Source organism: Oryzias melastigma, linkage group LG14, assembly GCF_002922805.2.
Source record: "Oryzias melastigma strain HK-1 linkage group LG14, ASM292280v2, whole genome shotgun sequence".
In the NCBI taxonomy this organism is placed as follows: Eukaryota; Metazoa; Chordata; class Actinopteri; order Beloniformes; family Adrianichthyidae; genus Oryzias; species Oryzias melastigma.
This window is the reverse complement of record NC_050525.1, coordinates 11,939,468-11,963,261: the sequence shown is the minus strand read 5'-3', so window position 1 is coordinate 11,963,261 and position 23,794 is coordinate 11,939,468. Positions and strand designations below refer to the sequence as shown.

General features: G+C 36.2%; 1 protein-coding gene across 3 annotated transcripts; it reads right to left on the bottom strand.

The window, feature by feature from the left end:
- Positions 1-140: 140 nt before the first annotated feature.
- stag2a (stromal antigen 2a) lies at positions 141-23,559 on the bottom strand. 3 transcript variants are annotated; one of them, XM_024266088.2, is made up of 34 exons: positions 23,327-23,559; positions 17,047-17,163; positions 16,833-16,911; positions 16,384-16,545; positions 16,188-16,284; positions 14,802-14,878; positions 14,489-14,693; positions 14,251-14,402; positions 13,373-13,446; positions 13,016-13,139; positions 12,629-12,727; positions 11,694-11,773; positions 11,239-11,346; positions 9,343-9,451; positions 9,093-9,210; positions 8,891-8,994; positions 8,719-8,811; positions 8,544-8,633; positions 8,260-8,463; positions 7,041-7,111; positions 6,834-6,921; positions 6,194-6,274; positions 5,933-6,025; positions 5,675-5,849; positions 5,437-5,576; positions 5,264-5,365; positions 4,922-5,070; positions 4,680-4,808; positions 4,393-4,601; positions 3,218-3,455; positions 3,034-3,144; positions 2,819-2,933; positions 2,550-2,627; positions 141-2,130 (listed from the first exon to the last, which is right to left on the bottom strand). In XM_024266088.2, exons 2-34 carry the CDS (start codon positions 17,088-17,090, stop codon positions 2,110-2,112), a joined length of 3,819 nt encoding a protein of 1,272 aa, XP_024121856.1. In that variant the 5' UTR covers positions 17,091-17,163; positions 23,327-23,559; the 3' UTR covers positions 141-2,109. The 3 variants fall into 3 exon arrangements, with proteins under 3 accessions (XP_024121856.1, XP_024121857.1, XP_036071123.1); XM_024266089.2 differs by having other exon boundaries at positions 16,384-16,542; XM_036215230.1 differs by lacking the exon at positions 23,327-23,559 and having other exon boundaries at positions 17,047-17,804.
- Positions 23,560-23,794: the final 235 nt, after the last annotated feature.

The following is a 23,794-nucleotide window of genomic DNA, read 5'->3' as shown; positions in this document are numbered from 1 at the left end:
AAAACAAAGAATCCACATTTAAAGCAGACCAGATTAAAAACACTATAGCCTACATGTCAGATATTTCTGAGTGAATTAAAATCAAAGTACCTGATTTATAACAGGAAAAAAAAGGTGGATTGACTGCCAAGTTAAGATGATTCAATTGTTATAGAGAGTTTATTTGGCATGTGTTACATCTCTAAACTTACATACAAAATATAAATTGAATACAGTGGACACTTTGCAAAACAAATAAAAGCAAATTTAATAAATGCAAATATTTAAATATGTGCAATCATACAACTCTATGCACAGTTTTAGAAGTTTATTGGAAAACAAATCAAAAATTGCATGTTTACAGGCATTTCTTAGATGCATCATTCTTGTTTACCTAACAAGTATGCTTGTCATGATTGTGCTAATGTTTAAGACTACATCTTCTCTCCAGTTTAACGACATCTTTAATGGAATTAGGCTTTTGTTACTAGCAGAAATAAAACAATAGTTACACGATGTGGATTTCTGCGAACCAATTTCACATGAATCAAAAAAGAGACAAATTAATAAATGCATACTTGTAGGGAATCAGTCTTCAATTGTTTTTTTTAAACAATATTTAAATGTTACATAGTAAAACGTCCAAAACAAAGGAAAAGAAAGATGAAAAAGCACAGTTTACAAAATTCTACAGATCTGAAGTCCTATATTATGCCATTATAATATAGTAGACATGGGAGACTTTGGGGTCCACTATATATATATATATATATATATATATATATATATATATATATATATACTATATAATGAAAGAAAATCAAAACTGTCAAGCAAAAAAATGTTTTTCCAAATTCAAAAATCCATCCTAAATATTGTAACGACAATATTGTCGAGCGATAAAATAAAAAAGTAATTGTGATAAAGGACAAGATGCATGTTTAGAAGTCAATATTTTTATGTCGCAACGTGACTATTAAATCTTTAAAATGCTTCTGGATGCATGAAACTGTTAAGTACATCTGAATAATGTAAAACGTTTGCACTCATTTACTTTATAGAGACAAGAGGAAAATAGAAAGAGCTGGTCGTACCTATGGCAACACCTTCCCATTTACATTAAAAACGATTATCTCAATATCTGTAAAATGAAATGACTAGAAACATTCAATTTTACATGATTGTCATTACAAAATATCTATAAATAAAAAGGATTATAGGGTATAAAAGCAAAACACATTTCTCTAAAAAAATACCACAAATAAAAATCTGAGAATGCCGTATTATACTAGTTATGACAAAGCCTTAGAACAGTTTTACACGCCAGCTCACATTTTACTCAACTGTGTATATATGTCTATAAAAAGCCACATGCCATATCCAAAAATCTGCAATTTACAGCTACGACGAGTGACAGCGACATCACTGACTCCTTTACATGTAATAATTCCTGCATTTACAGAACTTTAAAATGTTTAGTTTCCTGTTTAGACAGGATTAGAGGCATTCCAGACGTATTATTTCTAGATATATATGGCTGTAAGATTCAAGCTGAGTATTTTTTTCACTCTTGTGACAAAGTGCAGTATTACTAAGTCTTAAACAACGATTAAGCATATTAAAAAGTTCATAAAAGCAGAGTTTTTAGATTTCTAGATCTTAATTTTTTGTGTTTATCCTCCATTAAAATGGCTACAGGATATTAACATCACATATTTTCTTTTTCTTTCTATTTGAACAGTGATAATTTGTTAGAATCAAAATAAATGATTTCAAGGTTTTACAATAAACTGTTGAATTTTGGTCTGTTGCTACCGGTACTCTTTGAGCCTAAAAGACGATGAATGCAAACAGATTTTGCTGACAGACAGGCCCCGCCCCCGAAAAGCTTTGCTGTTAGAGCACAGAAACAGATTCTGACTGACTGCACCCTGATAAGAGTTTAATGTAAGAAGTAGAATACAATTTTAAAAAACAATCAAGCAAAAGCTGTACATCCAATTTTGACAAGTTTTAAAAGAGGCAAACGGTGTCTGGCAAGCCATTTGAAGCAGTCCATTTGACTCCATTCTGACTTTCACAGAGAACGGTCTTTCAGGAATTTCAGTGACAGACGCTCCGTCATCCAGTTCACATTAGAACATTGAGAACCTGGTAAAAAGAAGAAAAAAGATCAGTAAAATATACATTTTCTTTTATTTTCTACACATTATCTGTCATAAGAAATATCAAAAAGAGGAAAAAAATGTCAATATTAGCTGATAGTAGGTTAACATTTCTGCAACTTGATTTATGATATTAGGGATTCACTTTTAAGATTCCTATTAACTTACGATTACGATCAAATCTTCGTATTTGTTCTTTAACACTGGTTCTATTTTTCTATGATGGTTTGAACTTTGAGAGTTTAAACAAGACAGAAAAGGGTGAAAATGTAAAGTATGTAGTGAGGTGCTTTACAGCCTGAAAACATCTGTATTTTGTGGATTTCACTGATTATGGGTTATTTTTTATTCATAAACGAGGGAACACTGTAACTCCATCCTATTTGAGAAGATGAATATCCTCACTGAATCATCCATGATGGAAGAAGGATCAAAGTAGTCCGGCTTTAGCTCAGTCCTTTCTCTGCGATTCTTCGATGCCGGCTGAAAAGTAAAAGAAAGCATAATGAGGAAACAGATGACATAATAGCCTGTAAAACCTAATCAAAGTAGTCCCATGCTGCTATTAAAGTCATGTCTTTATGTACATTATGGTATTTTGGTCAAACAACCTGCTTTGATTTGGAGTAAAGAAAGTATATCCAGTCGATTTACATAAATATTTAAGCAATTACCAGATCAATATCCATGGTGTCAAAATCAATGCCCTCATTGATATCTTCTGATGACATCATCACATCTTCCACAATGGGTTCTTCGTCTTCCTCCATTAATCCAGGACCTCTGCGACTGTGGGGTGAGAGAGCCGTCAGCTGACTGAGCTCTTCTTACACGTAGTCGGTAATTAAACCGCTGAATCTTATTGATGCTCTCTGAAGTGCAGACTTACATCGCTTGCTGCATGTGATTTCTCATCTTGGCGTAGTGCATGTTGACCCGTTCTTGGTGCTGACGAGCTTCAGCTTGTTGCCTCTGTGCCAGCATCCACGTCACCTGTGTACTGTTGAAATAAACTTAGTAAACATGAGCATTTAGATAAGTCAACAAAAGCAAAATTTGTTTTTTGTTTGTACTTGTAATCAATGGCAGCTTGGTGCTGATGGAGCGGCTGCTGCTGGGGGGTTGCAGGCTGCTGGTGGTGTTGCTCTGTTGGCATGAAGAAGGCAGCTGTGCAGCTTTCCTCCGGCCTCATCCTCTTTGGATCTCTCAGGACTGTGGAAGTGAGGTGGGGCGAATGCATCATCATCGGCGTTGAGACGCTCTGCTCCCGGTTCATCCAGGCAGCATCGCTGCTGTTGCAGCTGTTCTCCTCTGCAGGAAGAGAAACTTCTTGAAATTTACAGAACAAAGGAAGTCAAAAGACTTCAGCACTATTTGTAAAAGTCGATTCTGGAACTTTTATTATGATTTTTTTTTTTTACTTCGCATTTACATTACTCATTTAAATAACTTTCTTGTATTTATGCATTTGACTTTTAAGTGCATTGTGGCTTTTATGGTTTATCATTTGTACATTTTTAATCTTAACTTAATTAATTTCACACATTTAAGTGAAAATACCCCAGAATTAGGTTTAATACAGTAATTATTGGGTTAAAAATAATTGTGATAAAAATTGATTAATTAATTACAGGTCAAGATTAATTAATCACATAAAAAAATTCATCGCACAACAGCACTAGCTTATGTCTTTTATGTAAAGCTCTTTATTATCTATGCATGTTGATGAAAGAAGTTCTACAAATAAAGTGATTGATAGTAAATCCTAATTTTTCTTAAAGGCAAAGCTAAACATATTAGTGCAACAGATTTAAACAAAGAATGCATTAAAACTTATAAAAAAAAGCATAAAGAGCCCAGTAGGGCACCAATTTGGTATTTTTCAGGTAAAATTGAACATCCCTCTAACTTCTAATTATTATAAAGGTAACAAAGTGACTGGAAGTCATAATTTATGATATAGTAGCTCTTTTCTCTATGCTAATAAAATGTTCTTTTGCCCAGTGAATAATATATTATCATCTCCTCAACTTTATCTTTTTTCAATAGAATTTTCTCCAAACTTGAGTTTTTCACTGATCATTTAGATCAAATCTGTTTATGAAGCATGACTTTTACTGACTGCAAGTTCTAACAAACCCCAGCATCCATGTGGGCTGAATCAGTTCCAAGAGTTGGTAAACTTCTCAAGCTTATTATTATCTTCTTTCCGGAGAACTTGGTTTGACAGATAAGAGCTCAAACTCACCCTCAGGCAATTTTCTTTTGCTAGCAGTGGCTGGCTTGGATTTCTTACTCCGAACTGTGGACCCTCGACTACTGATCCCACTGATGACCGACATGGTGTCATCGTCCCCTCCTGCCTGTAGGGAGTTCCTGTACGAGATGAGGGGCAGCCAGCAGTCCTCTCTCTGAAGAGTCATCTGAAATGTCATGAATCTCTCCAAGTACGTGTGACTGTAGGAGTCAGAATGACAGAGGGTTGGTAAAGGGCATCTATAGATCTTTATTGAACAAACGGTGCTTTAAACTCACACTGTCCTCTTGTCCTGTCGAATTAGTTTGCTTGAAAACTCACACAGGATGTCCAAAAATGGAAGGTGAAGGGGTGGACCGCCTTCTCCTTGAGGACTAGGCACTTTAAACGCAAACTCGATTCCATCTCTACATAAATACAAACAAGACTTAACAGAAACTTTTCTCATTTAATCGTCTCATGTTTGTACGTCTTTTTGGAAGCCGCTGCAAGTTAAGGATTGACTCTGACTATCACTCACTTGTGTAGCATGGCGATGGCCTCTCTTGTCTTCAACTGGTCCAAACCGAACGTCAGTGAGAAGCGACGAGCAAGCTCTTTAATTCCACAGAAAGATGACGATGATCGGTCGAAAGTGAATCCAAATTCTGATAACATTTCATTGAATAACTGCAAAAAAGGATCAAAAGGTGAAAGATTTTACTAAAGGTTTTATGAGCTACAATTCTTCAAAACTGTACACATTATTTATAAATTAATATAATAATGCATTTTATGGAATTAAAATGTCAGAAAAGTACGATTTCTAATAAGTTACATCACTAAAACAATGTAATTTATAAGCTTGCATAAGCATCGTTACCTTTTGTAGGCTCAATATGAGCGTCTTCGCATATTGTAACTTGTCAATTTGTCTTGTTTTGCTCATCGTTTCCTTGATAATGTCTCCATAATCATTGTAATACTGTAAAGAAAAACATAAATTAAAAGAGCAAAGCGAAGAAGTAATTCTTTATTTTAAAAGTTTGCACTTACTTTTGTGTACTGTTTAAATATATCTGCTCCAGTGTTTATTTCCACAACATTGTAAATGATTAATTTGCAATAAGCAGCAAGAAGGTTTCTCCTTTTGTGCAACGCCTCAATTTTGCTGGCCTCATCATCTTGCTGTCCATCTGTAAGAAGAAGTCCATAAAAATGGTTTAAAATATTTATATATATATATATATATAAAGAAGATAAGTTTACATAGTGCTGAGAAATGTACCCAAACCTGTGCTGTTGTTGTCATCATCCTGATCAATGAAAACATGATCTAGAATGAAGTTAAGAAGCTCTGCCTGCAGAGAAGAGTCTGGCGTATAAATCAGACCCTCTAGGTGTTCTCGGCCAGATGATATAATCTGATGACTGAAGATCAGCAGCAAATCACACAGAATGGTGAAGGCCTTAAATAAACACAACACATTACTTATTCGTGTCAAACAACAAGAGATGAACTGAAAAGAAATGTCATTGTTCATTAACCCACCTGCTCTTTGACTGCAGTGTTGATGCTACTAATGTAGCGCTGACACATCAAGCAGAAAGCTCTCATTTGTTTCCTTAGTGTCACCATATCCCCCTAAGAGAAGGAAAATGAATGGATGGAACTCTAAAACTCCATTGATTTTGATTTTCTGATAACCTGGTTAACATTTGACCAAATTATTAAACGACAGAGTCACAATTTAAATGAAAAAGGACAACATCAGATAGTTTTCCTGAAGGTGGAGAAGAGTGAAACCAATACCTTCACTGAACTACCATCGGAGACCTTAGCAAGATGCCACAGGATGATATAGTGTGTGCACTGCATGGCATGAATCACAATCTGTGGGGAAGAAAATGAGGAGCCAGAGATTAGACACAATAGTAATTCTCTTCATAAGGACTGACTCAGTCAGGTCAATAAACAATCATCCAAGTTCTCATGAGCTGTGCCAAATTTAAAGTGCTCAGTAAAGATATTTAAGGTCAAAGTTAACATTTATTATGGTTTATTATTTATTTGACCAAATTATGTCCAATATATCTTTTTAAGGTATTTGCTGATACCTATTTTCCTTAACATTATGATATTAAGGAAATCCTAAAAACTGAGCTAAGTGGAAACATTTATACTTACTCTACAGGCTTTGAATTAAAATAGTAATAAGATGCTTTAGAAACCCTGGATTTATGATTCAGTCTTGTGCTGATATGATAGATACACTGACATTAGCCTGTTTCCATTTGTTCTAATGCTCATGACAAGCTAAGCTACTGCTTTGCTTTAAACAGGGACTAAAAGATTTAGAATAGAAGCTGTTCTGTGGACACAATCAAATATGTTCCCATCTGATTTCCTTCAGAATGCCCATCTGCATAAGTTTAGCATAAGTGATAGAAACCTGTTCAGGCATGTCTCCGTTCTGCAGACCAGTGTTGAGGAGCCTGTAGTTGCTGGTGAAGAGATCCCACTTTGACAAATCATGTGCACTGGAGATGAAAAATACAAGAAAAAAAAATATATTTGATCTACTCTAACTGGATATTTTAATATATCTAGTTTATTAACTCAAAATTGAAAACAAAAAGCAAAAGATAAGCAGTATTACTTGTGAAAAGCGCTGATTTTCTTGAGTGTGGATAGAACCTGGTAAGCATCGTCTTCATCTGGTTCTTCTCCCTGTAAAGAAAAATTGAAATGCCTGATAGCCTGAACATTCACAACCAACAGACTGTAAAGCTGAGCATATTCAGTCCAAGTGGTGTTTGAGCTGTTTTTAGAATATAGCATGCTTTGGAAAAATTAAACAAGTAATTTGTGTTCAAAGTACTGTAAAGGCTGTTTTCTATTTTTTATTTATTCTAGACAAAGGAATGCTGGGATATCGACGTAGGGTTACATCTGTGCCAACAGCCACATGTAAGAGAATATTTTTGATTAAATTCTAATTCTATTTTACTCTTATATGTAACCTTTAAATGAAGCTCTGTAACTTTTGAATGAACCCAGTGTGCTTATTAACACATGCCTCTGAATGCATTCTCAGATATTTAAAACAGTCCGCAGCTTGTTAGAATTTCAACTTAGGCAGTGTTTGATGTAAGACATATTTGAATTGTCCTCTGTGAAAGAAATTGTTTTAACCCAAGCTGTATCCTACAGATGACCTTTTCAACTTTTAGGAACAAATGCAAGTGCCTTCTCCTGCTTCTTTTCCCAAGCTAAGATGAAAGGGTTTACAATGCACTGCCTCCAGCAGGAGGGCAGGATGCTGATTGAATGTAAACATTCCCAAAGGGTTCCTTAAATGACATCCTCCTTAACCAAGGGGTGTAAAGGCATAAATAACATATTGACCCCGAGACAAAGGAAGAAAGCTGAGGCCTCTGAGATAATGATCACCCAAGAGGATCAGGCCATGTGATGACCATTGCTTTGAAGGTGGCTTGACCAGCCCTATAAAACGCTTGGGTCCCGTCAGTTCGTTGGAACACTCTATGACAGAGCCTTCCCTGCACGCTCGTGCACCGCGTGTATTTTTCTGATGTTGCTATTAAACACTTGTGTTAATCTTAAGATGTGTCTGCTCTTCCATCGGATTTCACATTTTTCCACAACACACAACCCAGAGACAAATTTCTAATGAGCTCCTGCTGCTCTGCAGAAAATATATCTTAAAAGACAAACCAGGGTTTTTAATTTTAGCTTAACAAAATGGCATAATCACAACTAAAAGACCACTAAGAACGATTTTACAATAGTAAAAAAAAATTGCTGGAGTGGCTTTTTAAGATAAAGTCAGAGAATCGTGACTCAACAGCAGCTACCTCTTGAAGGAAGTCCTCCAGGAGTCTGTTGAACTTATCCAGCAGCTCGTCAAGCAGTTGTGAGCGGGCGATGTCCACCCGGTTGAAGATGGTGAACTCCTCATTACAGAGATAGTGGTATGTGGTAGAACAGGCCTCCAAGACGTCGCTGTCTGTGTGCTTATCCATAACTTCCCAGATTTGTCGCAGCAAGGCATCTAAATGCTACAAAGAAGACCATAAGAGTTTCAGTGCATAGAATCCATACATGAAACTGGACTTTAAGATATTGAATACTCACAAACCTTCTCTAACCGTCCAGTTGTGTAGATGTCCAGATCAAAGTATTTTGGTATTTGCAACAAATTGGTCACTTTATCAATATCAACGCAGTACTATGACAAGACAAAAAGACAGTTAAGCTTGATGATTTAGATGCAAATCTGTTATAATACAAGACAGAAGAACAAACATAATCACCTTTGCTAATAACAGTGGCAACGCAACAGCAAACATCTCTGTGATTCTCGTCCTTTCATCCAACTGCATTTTCTTTTCCTTTGCAGTCAGGACCTAATTCACAAACAAAACCCCAACTTTATGAACGAAAGAAACAAGAATAATCTTTTTTTTTCTAAGACATGACTCTCACCCTTTTCCCTGTGCCTCTGCCGACAGGAGGATGACATTCACAAGCTTGACGAATGGCGCATAGCATGATTTCCACCAGAGCGGTCTCCTGCCGATCATTCAGGGCTTTAAAGAAAACATTAATCAATGAATGTTCACGCATGAAAACACAACCTGCTAAGTGATGCAGCAAAGCAAACAACATCAAAGTGGTGGCTCCTCACCCTCCTCCCCGGGCATAGGTTCATCCAGCAGCAAACTAATCATGGTCTCCCAGTCTTTCAGCAGCTCTGAGGCGCAATCCCACAAACTATCAACCAAGTATGCTCCGTGTTCATGTAGCTGTAGGAATGTATATAACATTTGAACTCATCAGTACAACTGTAGAAAACTCATATAGATATGACTTCTTCAAACAATTGAGATTTGACACATTTTATAGATGATTTGTTGATAATACAAATGTTTGGTCACCTCACTCTCCAAAAAGAAGAAGATGGTTGTCTTTATGAGGCTGCTGTTAAGGCTCTGTCTGCCCCTCCTGGGTAATCCTTCCTCACTGGGACCACGATGGCTAAAAAGCCTTCAAGTAACAACAGAAGAATGCCATCAGGAAAACAATCAACATTTATGATTTATGACTGTTAAGATTATTGTTCACAATAAAAGAAGAAGTTGTTGTCAAAGGAAAAAACTACAAGTATCTCAGAGCGTACTTCCTGGATGTATAAAAGTGTTGTCAGAGATGAGCGGGTCTTTCTCTTTCAGTTCTGAGTGATAAACACAGCTGAACCTCAACCAGACTCAAACTTACTCAAATATATAACATTTTACTGAAAAATATACTCTATATAAGAAATATAGAAATATTTTTCAATATATAAGCAACTTACTCTAAAATATTGTAATATATGGATGGAGAACCTATGTCTTTTTATTGATTCATATATGTCGAAAATGTATTGGTGTGTAAATTAACTTAAATTCATAATTGCTTTTTTCTTTGTTAAAATATTTTTTTGTCCGTTAGGCAGGAAATCCAACTCAGATTGTACAACCTATATTTCTCATTATGAAGAGATGGAGGGACCACATATGGCTATGTAATATCATTTATATAACTTAAAGGGCCTATATCATTCTATTCTAAGCCTTTCAGAGTACCGTAAACTATATCCATATATATGATAAAAAATTACCTTTAAGACCCTAAAGAACACATTTTTTAATGAAGTAGGAGTTATTTTGGCAAGCTCCTTTTCCTATCCGTGAGTAAGATGCCTCGTTCTTCGAGGGTCCGCCCTTTTTCTCCTTGTGGGTGTCGCCTATTTCATGACGTCAACCTATGGCCGGCCTCGCCAGTGTGTCTGCATCTCCGCAGATTAATTACAAGAGGAACCACTTCTTTTCAGAGTCGATGCTAAAATGAAAGTGTTTTGCTGATCACCGGAGAGAGTGGGTGCTTGTGTTAGCCTGGGGGCGGTGCTGACAGCGCACTCTTCCTGGAAGGGGCTGCTCCCGAACGCTCATATGTATGAATGCAAGGACCCAGTCATTCTCAGGGATTGGAAGGGGCTGGTGCTCAGAGAGCAGGGTTTTAGAGGAATGTTCAGAGCAAAATACCACTTTGAGGATGTTTTTCGTGAGGAATTAACATTTTAATACACTTGATTTAGCTGATATAGGCCTTTTAAATGTAATTGATTGTAGTACAAAATGATTATTTACATCACCAAGCTAGCTATAGCTATGTATTTGTAATATTTGTAACACCATATAAGTCTGGGTATATTATTTTTTATGTTAAGGTATATTATATGGTACATATAAATATATTTATATGGGCTCTTTAAATACATGACTTTTTATTATTATTGTGTAATATAATATATTATATAGTATATCAGACATTTAAATCCCAATATATTGTATGTTATATTTCCATTCACATCACAGTATACATCACAATCTACTGCATAGTATATTACTATAAGGAAACTGCAATGATTGCAGTATTTTAATATGCTGAAAAATGTATTACTTCCATATATGGAATATATTGTCAATAAATTAATATAATATATAAAATATTTTATTGTTTCGTAAGAAAAAAAAATCAAAAAACTTTTTCCGGAACTCAATAAATCATGATTTTGTCCAGAAATGGTCCCGGCACTAGCTTGTTTGCTAGTGTTATAAAAAATTATCCAGATTCTCAATGAGGCTAACATTTTAGAGCATTTCAAATGAAGTTACATAAATGTGGGAAACAAACTCTCAGCTTATGGATACCTTGTAAAATATAATTTTTCTCACTAAGAATTTTGATGATTTTTCCCCAACAATCCCACTTGAAGACACACAACTCACTTCTTGAACAGAAAGTCTCCTGCTGAAACAGCGATGGGTCTGTGTGCTGAGTAAACCAGATGATAGACGCTCTCACAGTCCTCTGCAGTCAGAATTTCCTCGCTGCTCCTACCAAAGGAAGCACCAAAGGTTCTCAGTACAGGCCCAGAAATGAGAAACAAACAAGGCAATAGTATCCAAAACTACAATGTACATAGCGCTCTGACATTTACAGTGGATTTCGTTTACTTGTGTAGCACTTTACAACTTTCTTTAAAAGGCCCAAAGGGCTTTACAGTAACAGTCCCGTTCACCCTCACACACATATTCACACATTAATGGCTGCGCTACCACTGCACCACAATACTGACCAAACAACTATGTTTTAGTTCCACACAGTCTGTTTCAGTGTGTACTGTAACACAGATCTCTGTACTCTAAAGGTGCTCCAATGGAAATGAAGACGGTTTACTCACTGTAAGACAAGAGTCAGCAGTTTAATGGCCTGCACTGCAACATCATATTCCTTGTCCAGAGTCATAGACACAATGCGATCCTGTCAAAAACGATTCAGACAAACAGTTGATTAATTACATACAAAAGGCAGTATTTTTTATCTACATGTGACACCTAGCAGATACAACTTTAAATCACAGAACAGAAAAATAAAAATCCCTCAGTGTACTTGTGCAACTGTTGGTTAGTCTTTGCTGTCAGGTCCACTGATTTGCAGCATGGATTTTATAAATGAGAAAAAAATATGCCAATAATCAGATTTTCACAGAAACCTATTAATCAATTTTGCAGGACAAAGCTTTGCTGCAGTTAATTTATTTCAATTTGACTTGAAAAATATTGTTATGTTGTTATCCAATCATTCAACCCACAGTTACTCTGTTATATATATATATATATATGTGTATATATATATATATATATATATATATATATATAAAATCTGTTTACAAATGTCATTCAGTGTTACAGTTTAGAAAATGTTTCATAACATTTGGAATTATTGTCTCTGAGGGGCCGTGTTTCCCATCAGTCATCCCACATCAACAGCTTACTGGTGCTTTCTAGCATGCTCTTCAGACTAGTTTGCATATTTGTACTGTTGAGTATATCTTATTTACAAAACAATAAAATAATTTCATTTGACTGTGTCAGCAACTTTACCTGGTTTGTTGGGCATTAGATCAAATGTCTTTAATTTGACTTTTTTTAAAATTAGAGCAGTAGACATTTCAAATCTTGAATCAAATTAGTTTGTCTGTAATTTTTTTAACTTAAAAAAATATGGAAGGAATTTGTCAGTACTGACAGAAACAGGAAATGTGAAAAAATACTCTGAACTTTCATAATTGAGCTGAATAATGAGCATATTAGAACAGGTAAAGAGCTGACTCACTTTGAAGCGGCTTGTGAAGAGCTCCAGTCGAGAGCCAAGTTCTCTGCTGTAGAACAAACCTTGCAGGGCGGTCAGGCACTTCAGCCGCACCTCTCCTTGCTGAAATCACAGTAAAGCATTTCGTATTTTGATTTTTTTTTCATGAAAAGCTAAGATAGTTGTATACCATTTATAAATCTTTAAAGTAAAACAAAAAAAAATTCTTTCTTTTGGATGAAATGTTTTCCTTCTACCCCAAGACTCTTAGTGTCTAACTTAGTTTTTGCTTCTTAAAAGAAAACTGCTAATTTGTAAGTCACTTTAAATGAAAGCCTTTGGTAGTTAATTGGAAATATACATTTTGTAAAAGTTTAGTTTTTCTGCAACAATATTTTCCTGTTTACTCACTTTATCGTGCATCGTCCAGCCAACATACTTTAGGTAACTGTCGTTGAGGAAGGCATCACTGTACAACTTCATCCACACTCCAATCTCCTCAATACATATCGCTCGGATTTCAGCAATAGCATCCCTAAAAATCACAAATAATGTTTAATTCATTTAGTCGAAAACTAATACACAAAAAAGCTTGTGTATTTGTTTTAATCTTTAAATTTTGAATTATGTAGACTTAGATGAGTGCTGGCAACAATTTCGCACTAGAGGGCGCCAAACCCCCTTTATTGATCACTGACAGAGCTACAGCTGAGTTTTCTGTTTCCTCATGGGGCTCAACTTCAAGTCACTGAAAGGAAATGGACATACCGATATCTGTGAACAAACACCGCCTTGAAAACTGCATTCATCATGTTTTCAATTTCATCTTGATTCTCTTGAAGCTGAAAGACAAACATCAAACAGCTGTTTGTATTATTTAATCAGGAATTCATTAATTACAATTTAGAAACACAGTGAGCAATTTAAAAAAAATTAGAAAGTGATCCTTTTAGCATTCAATATTTGTCAGTATAGTGTAAAATAACAATTAATAGGAATATAAATAATTAAATAAAAATATTTATCAAGACATTGTTGAGTTTTTTTGCAAACCACTTCATAATCTAAAAATATTTCTGCAATTTACCTGAGTCACAAACAGCTGAAGCGGACCAAACATTAAACAAGAATAAACAAAGACTTCAGATTAAACCATAAACTCTACAGCAATAATCTGCTGCATCGTGCTGGGTGTGTACCACAACCGACACTAGAGGTGACAAATCATGAAATGACTTGTGAGTTGAGAGATTATTGCCTCAGAGGAGAACATCTGTGTCACTTTACTGATTTATAGCCTAAGGCTGTGTTGAAATTTCGTCTTATATTATAAGTTCTACTAACCTTGACCTTTTAATTAGCTTATTAATCATTTATGGAGCTATTTGGTGACAGTATAGGCAGTTTTAAAAACCACTTCACTTTAAGAGTAAAAATTGCATTATGTGAGACTTTCAAATGATTAATCATAACCAGCAAGATGGGCTTTAAAATAAGGTAGCCGTGTGGTGAGTAAACAGACTGAGGAGAGTGCTCAGTGAGGCAGAGGAGGCAGATAAGGATGAGTCTGAGAATAGGAGAGATAAGGAGGAACACAGTCTTCTCTCTTCCAATACTTCTGGCTTGGCACGTGATGTTATCCTCACCTCTTTTCGCTTTTGTAACAGCAGCTCCAACCTGTCATTGGCCCTGTTTGCAATCACTTTGTTCCTTTCAGCTTCATACTGTCTCTGCGTGTTGTCCATGTTGATGCTTAAGTTCAAAGCAACGTTTACCAGAGCTGTCATCAGTTTCATGGCTGCCAAAGACAAATTAGAAGTTCGTGTTAGAAGAAATATCCTCTCGAGTGTGGAGGAGAAATGCACATGGGTATTTCAAACAGACCTGCCAGTGTGCTTGTGTGTCTGAATGCTCTGACCTGTGAGTCAGAAAGGCCAGTGAGTAGTGATATGACCGTGTCCATCATATACTCGTCATAAATGATGCTGTACTGACATTGCCGCACGAGTACTGCGATGAAGTCGCAAAAGTTTATCCTGAATTTCTTCCACTGCGGTCCTGAGAGTGTTAATGGATAGTCTCCACTGTCCTGTGGAGATGATAGGATTCAGTTTGAGAGGCTGTCAGGCATACAACGTGTCTACAGCTTTCACATCAGAAGATGGATATATTCCTGTCTGAACACAGCCTCCAGCACCTCATCAAACTCCTCGGTCATTTTTCGGATGATCTCTGAGTTCTGCATGTGTCTGAACATCTCTCTGCTTACAGCACCTAAAAAAGAATCAGAAATCAGCTAAATTAGACATCCTGGTCCATCCTTTCAGACACCCAAACTGCTGCACACAGAAAAATGTAAATGGCATGGAAAGGTTTATTAATTCCCATCATTCCATTCAAAAACTAAAACTAGAATGTACATTCAAGGCACAATGTTTAATTGATTTCAAGTTTTTATTTATTTTTACAAAAGTTGGGGTTCCAGCTTGTAAAACCCACAAAAATAGAATTTCAAAAAAATTGAATACTGTAGAGGAATCTCCCAAAAATTTTCAGAGCAAGAATGCTTTCAACTAAGTTTCATTTACAAACTATCTGGTAAATTAAAATAACCTGCAAAAGGTTCCCCACGTCATCAAATTGGTTCAGTTTTGTTTAATATGGGGAAGACTTCCGATTTGACAACTAACCAAAAGACCGTCATTGATCCCCTCAATAGTTTGAGTGAGACATAAAAGTTCTTAGCTAAAGGAGGCCGGCTGTTCACTGTGTCCAAGAAGATCAATGGCAAGTCTAATGGAAGGGTAAAATGTGGCAGGAGAAGATGTACCAGCAGAGTGATGACCCCATGAGCTGCAGCGGATTATGAAAAGGACAAAAAGCTGGCAGACATCCAGAAAGAGTGGAATGATGTGGAGGAACAGCTTCAAAAACCTCCACATTCAGATGCAGTCTGGAGATGGGCTACTTGAGACAAGCCACCCAATGGTGAGAGGAAACGTCTCAACTGGGAAGGAGAAGGAGAACTGGACTGTTGGCCAGTGGTCCAATGCCCTGTTTTCTGATGAAGGTACAGTGTGCCTATCCCTTTAGGAATAAAGGTTTGGAGGAAAACTGGTGAGGAACAGAACCAAAACTGCTGGAGCTCCAGTGAGATATCTCCACCATCAGCCTTAATTTGGGATACAAATGTCCAGCACTGGTGTTGGTAAACTCTACTTTCTTCAACCCAGAATCACTGCAACAGTCTAGCAGAATGTTCGAAAGGATTTCATGATTCCTTCGGCTGAAGGTTTAGATTGAGATGCAGATTTCTTCCTCTAGCAGGACCTGGTCCCTGCCCATACTATTGAAGTATTAAAGATGGACACATCACTTTAAAAATCCTTTACATTGCTTGATTTTAGGAGCTGGCACCCCAATTTATGTAAACAATAAACAAATAAATAAATGAAATAAATTAAACAGTGGGTTGTGTATATATATATTATGAAAGATTACATTTTTGAATGGAATTATAGAAATGAATACACTTGTTCATGATACTATTTATTTGTGAAGGGTCTGTATACCCTTCAGGTACCTTTACAGCCAGAGCACTGGATGAAGAAGTTGATTAAGTCCAACAGGGCGTTGTCTTTGTCCTGTTTGTAGGCCTCAATCCAATCATCCACAACAGCCTAGAACAGGGAAAAAGTCACGGCTTTATGCATTCAACCCAATTTTAGAAAAGTTACTTCAAACTAAATCAAAAGATGAAGTACAAGGCGGTCACCCACCTGTGTGGCACTCTTTCCCATTTTTACCATCTCAAATAGGGTCATCATGTCTGTCCCATTCTCCTTATGATGACCATTCACCCAACCCACTCCTGGGGCCCTCCCTGCTCCTCCACCTTTAGATTTGTCTCCTCCCATCTTCTTCCCTCTCCTGCCAGCCTGCTAAAACCAGATGTTTTCATTGTTAAATCTTAGCAGATTTGTGGTAAGGTTCTCCATAGAAACTGGAAATTAAAAAGAATTCATAATGTAAAATTAGGTTTATTTCTGATTTTAAAAAATAAGCTAACAATTCTATTTTTCTAATTTTTGTGGTTTAGGCCCACATTAACAGATGAATTATATCTTTTTCCACACATTAAATGATTCAGATTAACAAGAAAGATGACTCACTTTTCCTTTTACAAGTTTTAGAAAAGCTAAACCAAAACAAAACGAAAAACACACACCGTGACCTTTCCGGTCTTTGCATTTCTGCCATCAGAATCCTCAAAGTCGGCATCTGAGGAGAACTGAGAATCTGCCTCTCTGCATTTGAGAAAAACAATCACAAAGATTGAAAGGGGCTCCCACCGACAACATGAAGCTCTAAGATTGGTCAGCGAACACCCACAAAGAAGCAAGCATGTTTCACTCATGACACCAATCTGTTCTGATGCTTACTGGGGAAACTGAAACTCTGCGTGCAAATCCTCTGCTGCAATCATTTCTTCAACATTTTCCAGAACTAATGGAGGAACTGCTCTGGGCCTCAAGCGACAATGTATGTGGCCAGCAAGCCTGAAAATGACAGCACATTACCACAATTGTGTTACTTATTGTCATTATGAACTGAAGCAAATACATTTTATACAAGACTCATAGGAGGAACTTCATGTTAAGACACAGGCAAAAAAGACAAAACCTCTTATCTGAAACTTCACCACTTTGTTTTATCCAAGTTTAAAATAAAAAAATAAAAAAATCAGGACAACTAGTACATTATTGGGTTGGTTATCTCTAAATGCCATCAATTTGAGTGTTATTTTTGTGTTAATGCTGCTCACTGATCGATTCAGACACAACAGGGAAACACATTGATATTTGTGTTAAATATTATAGTTATTTGCACTGCAGAAAACAGAAGATTAAGCAGACAACATTATAAAATTGCTCATGTGATCCGTTTTATCTAAATTGTGTCATATTGCTTCCAATAGCATGATAAATGTCTTCAATCAAACTTTATTTGTATAGCACTTTTTCAAAAATCAATTTCACTCAAAGAGCTTTACATAAAAACATAACAAAATGTTAAAAACAAGACATTATTCAAGGAAAATTTCTAGAACCCATGCAATGCCCTCAACCTCCACCACCACACAAACACACACACTCACAAACACAAATCGACATTATTTCCACACCATGGTAGGAAAAAAAGAAATAAACAAATACTGAAATGATGGAAAGTAAAAATCTTAATTTTAATACTGGAGGAATATTTTTCAGCTTTCTAAAAATAAACTACACACTCTTTTTATATACAAGTTTTATCATAGTAAAAAAGGGTTTTCTAAAATAATAATAAAAACAATCACCTGCACAGGTGTAATTTCTTTTATTTCCTTAAAGGAAACGCTAAAGAACTGATAAAGTCAGACTTATGTCCACATGTTGAGTATGTAACAGTTTGCTCTAAAAAAAAGCTATCATAATAGGTTAAAATTACCATTAGAGTCATTTTCGTTGTGTGAAATTAAAGTTTTCTTGACTCTTATCATACAAAAGAGGACACAGAATGAAAAAAGCTCTTCCCAATTATAGGTGTTTTGTGCTGCTTGTCAGTCCGTGATTTGTAGTCCAATGCAGACTGAATGGAGGTAATATAATCCTACAGAACTTAAATCTTCAATCTTAAAAAATAAGGTGCAAAAAGTTTTTCAAAGCAACCTTTGCTTTTGTCGTTCAGTTAAATGTAATTTAGCCTAATACAAAAATATTTTACAAATCCCTATATTTTAATAGAGTAACCTTCCTAGAGTTTGTGGTTTGGAGCTCTGACAACTTCTTAGTGACTGCACATTTGCTATTTGTCAGGCCACAGAACCATCAGGTCCTTTGCAAAAGAGCCAGGAGACGTTCACAGAACAAGCTGCAATCTGTAAAAAGCTTCTCCAGTTTACCATAGAATACAGAAAATCTTTTTAGTGTGTATTTCTCCTCCAAAAAAAATCATAATTCTTATGAAATAGGCATTAGGATAGATATATCATTATGGAAATAAATAGAAAGCATCCCATTGCCTTCATTCTTGGTTTTCAATGACGATCTATAAAACTCATCGACTGCCAACAACAAGCAAACGGGAAAACAAAAAACTTCAGCCTGAGAGAAACCTACATCCTTTCACTACAAAAGGTTTAAACTGAACAACACTGACTTTCACAGATGTATCTACACATACTAGACCACCCATCTTCTATACTTCAGCATAGAGTTCATAACTCTTGACTCTTGGGTTCTTCTGTCACCACTTCCTTCAATGATCCCCAAACCAAAATGATTTGTGTGTTAGAACTTGTCACATCTGAGGGCAGGAGCAAACAGCTTTTCTGTCTTACATTTGGATCAAAAGCACAATAAATACATCAGTGTTTTACATGCATGCACACTAACCAGTACAGGTACCTTTGACCAACACAAGCTTTTGTTCAAGATCTCAGCCAGTCCTGGACCAAAAACAGATGCCATAGTGCCAGTAAAATTTATTTCACAACACCAAAGAAATGTTTGGGTTTTAGATTACAAACCAGAAAGGAGCGAAAACTAAGAAATTACGTTAGTAGACCTATCAAAAATCTTAATAAGCTCAACAGACGTATAGGAAACATGAGGGGTTGATCTAAACTGAAAGTTGTGCTTAATAGTCTATCAGGCTGTCTGAATTTTGGAAAAAGCTTTATATTTGACAGTAGTTTTGCCGATAACTTTTTACTTTATGTTTCCAGGCAGAACAAAGCACTGTAGCTTAACTACCATTATGTAGTAGTAAAGTGTATACAGCAGCCAGCTTTGCTTCATTCTCTCCATGATTGCCTCCATTTGTCAATTTAAAAGCCATCAGAATGCAGCCCTGGACATAAATCTGTAGAGCAGCAGAATCTGGGAGTCTTTCTGCTTTTGTTGATGCAAAGCTTCAAAGTTCCCATGGCTTTATCACTTTCCCACTTTCCTTGGACTGCTTTTAAAATGGGACGTGGCGTTTGTGTTCACAAAACTGTCCACTCTCTGGACAATGATAATAAATATGACTAATTTATACTCCAGAGTTTTGTCATGAGACTGCAACAACTGTACAAGTATTAAGGAGGATACACAATATACAGAATACTGCAACCTCAAACCCCTGTTGGGTCATAATCATCCTCCGTATCCACCCTCCATTCCTGATTTAAAGACAACCACGAAGAACCAACATTTGCAGTTCGTCTCATGACTATTGAAAACAGGTTACAAAAAGGAGCAATTTCCCACAGATCCCCATGCTAAAAAGTCAGATTTTACACCAACAAATAAATGTGGAGACAGTCAAGTGTTAAAATGTTATTCAATGTTTATTGCTTTATTTTTGCATTCAGAACAACTGTAATGGAGATTTTCTTTCTAATAGAGCTTGAAATTTGTGGGGCTGTTTTGTTTGTTTTTTTAAGGGCAGGTGGGTAAACCCATGTGTGGACAATTAACTGTATATGAGAACTGGACTGAGTGAGTGTGACATCACCCATAGAAAATGGCTGATTTCCTTCTCCAACAAAATTAAGTTAATTCAGTTGACTTGTTTCCATTACACAGACGCCACCATGTTGGAGCCAGATGACGTTAAAAAGCAGCGATTGGTCCAAGTTTGTCTGACTCAACATTTCAATGACAACCACTCTCCCAAATTAGGAGTGAGCTTGTTGGAAGTCCACACCCCTATCATTTAAGAGTGGGCTCAGAAGAATCTGTCAATCAAATGTTTGAAATGTTCGATGTGGAGGTCAGCAGGCCTTTAGTTCAAACACTGTTAAAATGAACCAAACAGACCCACATTCTACACAAGATTTGGAGGAGAAGACAGATTTTCCCAAATGTAAGGTTACATTTTTAAATATTTAGCTTTTATTTCTGGTATTTACACAGCAGAAGCTTATAACCCACTGGATGGATATATTTTGTTCATCTGTGACAAAGTCAAGCTAACTTGATCCCACGTCATGACGGACAGTGGGAGGTGCTCCCTTCTTTCAATGTTAAAGCCATTACAAAATCTCAGTCATAGCATTAACTCAGCTGCAAACAATAAATAACCAATTCCAGAATATTTTTTTAATCTACCATCACTGCATGCATTTATAATGTCAAGCTGCCTTACCATTCATTCTAAATGCTTACTGTACATTTCTAAGTGGCTCTTAAGGAAATTTAAACTAATTGTGGATTTTTTTAAAATATATTTTCATGCATTTTTGGAGCTTCACAGATGACCACAATCCTTCCTAACTAAATGGAAACTGTACCCTCAGTTTACTGTGTATAAAAAATGAAATTCCCCTATTCTTTTTGGTTGCCATTCTTTGTTACCCTTGTGCTATCCTAGGTATGTTTACATAAAAAGTACCCCATAAGACAGCGCTGACATTTTTTTTTCGAGGATTTTTTATCTTTCCTAGTGTTTGTGGCAGACATAAAAACCTGTCCACCTTTCTCGTGGGAAGGATCACACATCAATGTAAGGGTGGGGTCATCTGGACCCAATAAGAGAGCACAAGGGTTAATAGTGTGTAGTGGGAACAAATATAACTAAATATTGGCTGTTGAAATCTAGTTTTGACATGAGTTAGCAGTGGTTCACAAAGAATGGAAGCAGGGCTTACTAAAGCCTTTCCTGGTGACCTTCAGGAAAAGGCAGGGTACCCTCCAGACAGATCACCGGGGTCACATAAATAAACCAACCGCTCATGCTCACACTCACTTCTAATCTAGGCTGTCGTACCGCTGGAGTGAAAAATACACAGCTATGAGAATTTGACGGGTGCATTCAGTCTTAAATATAACGTCTTTCTGTCTTTTGATTTTTAATTCATCTCATACTTCCTCCTAAAACCATAACTCAAACGTTTGCTTGGAAGAGAAGTGTGCTGCTGCAATGCAAGAGCAGATCACAGATGTTTCTAGTTAAGAACCTGATGTCCAATTTTCAGATCTGCAAGACAGAGGCTGATTCTAAAGCTACAAGATACACAAGCGCCTAAAATAAAAGAACAACCCATTTTCATCTTATAAATTCAGCACCAGTATGTCATTCCATCAATGTCTAGCAAAAAGAGTCAAAGCAATTTATAAGTTGGTATAAACCCTCCAAACTTAATTATATCTTAAAATACTACAAACTGCTTACTCTACCTTGTAAAAGAGCAAGAATTAAGAACACATTTAGCCACATACAGAACAAGAAATTAAAGTAACCAACATACCACAAACATTGATAACCTAGCAACTATGACACTAAAAATAAGATTATGTTGTGCATGTCAGCATTTACCCATGACCAAAAAAAAAAAAAATTCTAAATCTTAGCTGAATATTTGGAAATGTAAATGTGCACACCAGGTCAATGCCAAAGATGTTCTTTTTTATTAACTGTTATGGTTATAGTATAAAACAGCTGTTTTTTTTTTTTTTTTTTTAATGCTATTGAGAACTACTCGACAAGGGAAAAGCTTATGCAACTCTGGGGTAGCTGTGATAGAGGTTAATATTGTGAATATTTATGGATAAAAAAAAGGGTTTCATTATAACTAAATCCAACAATGACTGGTCCCTTCAACACTCTCACATTAAATGACAGTGTAGGGTAATACATCCCTTTTTGTTGGTTTTATGTATAGTCAAACCAAAAAATATTTCTATACTGCAAGGCAGATTTGTGAATCATTGAAATAAATAAATAAATATTCAGCTTTAATTTTGCTTAAAACAAAAAGTAAGGTGTCCAAAATTAAGCAGGCGTTGTAATAATTTTGAGCTAAACTGTAAGTATTACATTTAAAGTTTAAATTGTATTTGTGTATAACTACTACTTGGGCCTCATTGAACAGGAATTGAATTTTATTCTAAACATGTTGGCTGCAAAACAGAATATTTAGGACAAGTGGGGTTCATTTAAAGGCGTCTAAAGACTAAATAAAGGGAGCTCAATTTCAAGATTTACTAGGGTTAAATACTGTCTCGAATCAGGTTTCTATTTGTGCATTACATGCCTATCTTTGAATTATCATCGACATACATAATGGGTAATAACTGAACTTTCGTAGTCAAAGAAAAAGTACAAGACTAGGGGAATTTATGGCACGCCGTTGTTCGTAAATGTAATTAAACACGAACGTCACGTTTGCAGTTCAGACTACGTTGTTCTACTTAGTTATTTGTGACAGGCGCAGTGGTAAACTTCGGAAGTTCAGGACAGGTGGTGATACTGATCCCAGCAGCGTCTTAGCTTTCATCTCTGCTGTGACAGCCAGGCAGCTTTAGCTAACCCCTGCTACTAATAAACATTATAGATATTCAAGTGACATGTAAAGAATTGGATATATTATTAATATTTTTAGGCTAATCTGATAACAGTGTCCTTTTGTTGTGGTGATTTCTTCAAGGATGCTAGATATATTTCACACATTTCTTTTGCTAGCTTTGCTAGCACTGCCGTTAGCTCGTGGCGGGCTAACAAGATAGTTAGCTTACACAAAACAAGCTAAAACGCCATGGCACTTTTTATTTTCCTAGTGGTGTTTTTAAGAAGTTGCTGATATAGTAAAAACACATGATGACACCGCTTTTAAGCGCCTGGTATGTTTGCATATACGGTCGCATGTATGACAAAACTCCCAGGATGTTAGCAATCCGCCATTTTACAACTTACCTTGTTTTAATTGCAAGACGGAGTAAAAAAAAATAACCCAAAAGCAAACGTTGCCGATTTTGCGCAATGGATTTTTTTCGTCAGTTCCTTACATACTTTGTTATTCCACTTCCGTAAAGTATGGAATTTTTAAGAACGATAAATAGCCGCTTTTGTGGCTAACAAATAGCAAGGTACACAGTGTATTTTACCCATTTATTTTTAGTCGCCACACGCCACCTGTCGGTGGTATTGCGCACTGCAGAAAGCCCTTTCCCTTGTTGCCACCACATGACTGAGAATTACTACAAACTGGAATAGGCTTTCAGATCCCTAGTGTGATGTGATATTGTGTTAAATTTCTGTCTGAACCAACTATAATATGGGATCTAAACGTTTTACTAAAAAGAAACAGGTATCTTAAGTTAACTTTACTTAGGTTTGAAAGAAACCAAATATAAAGATAGTTTTTTATTTCTCTTTTGATTA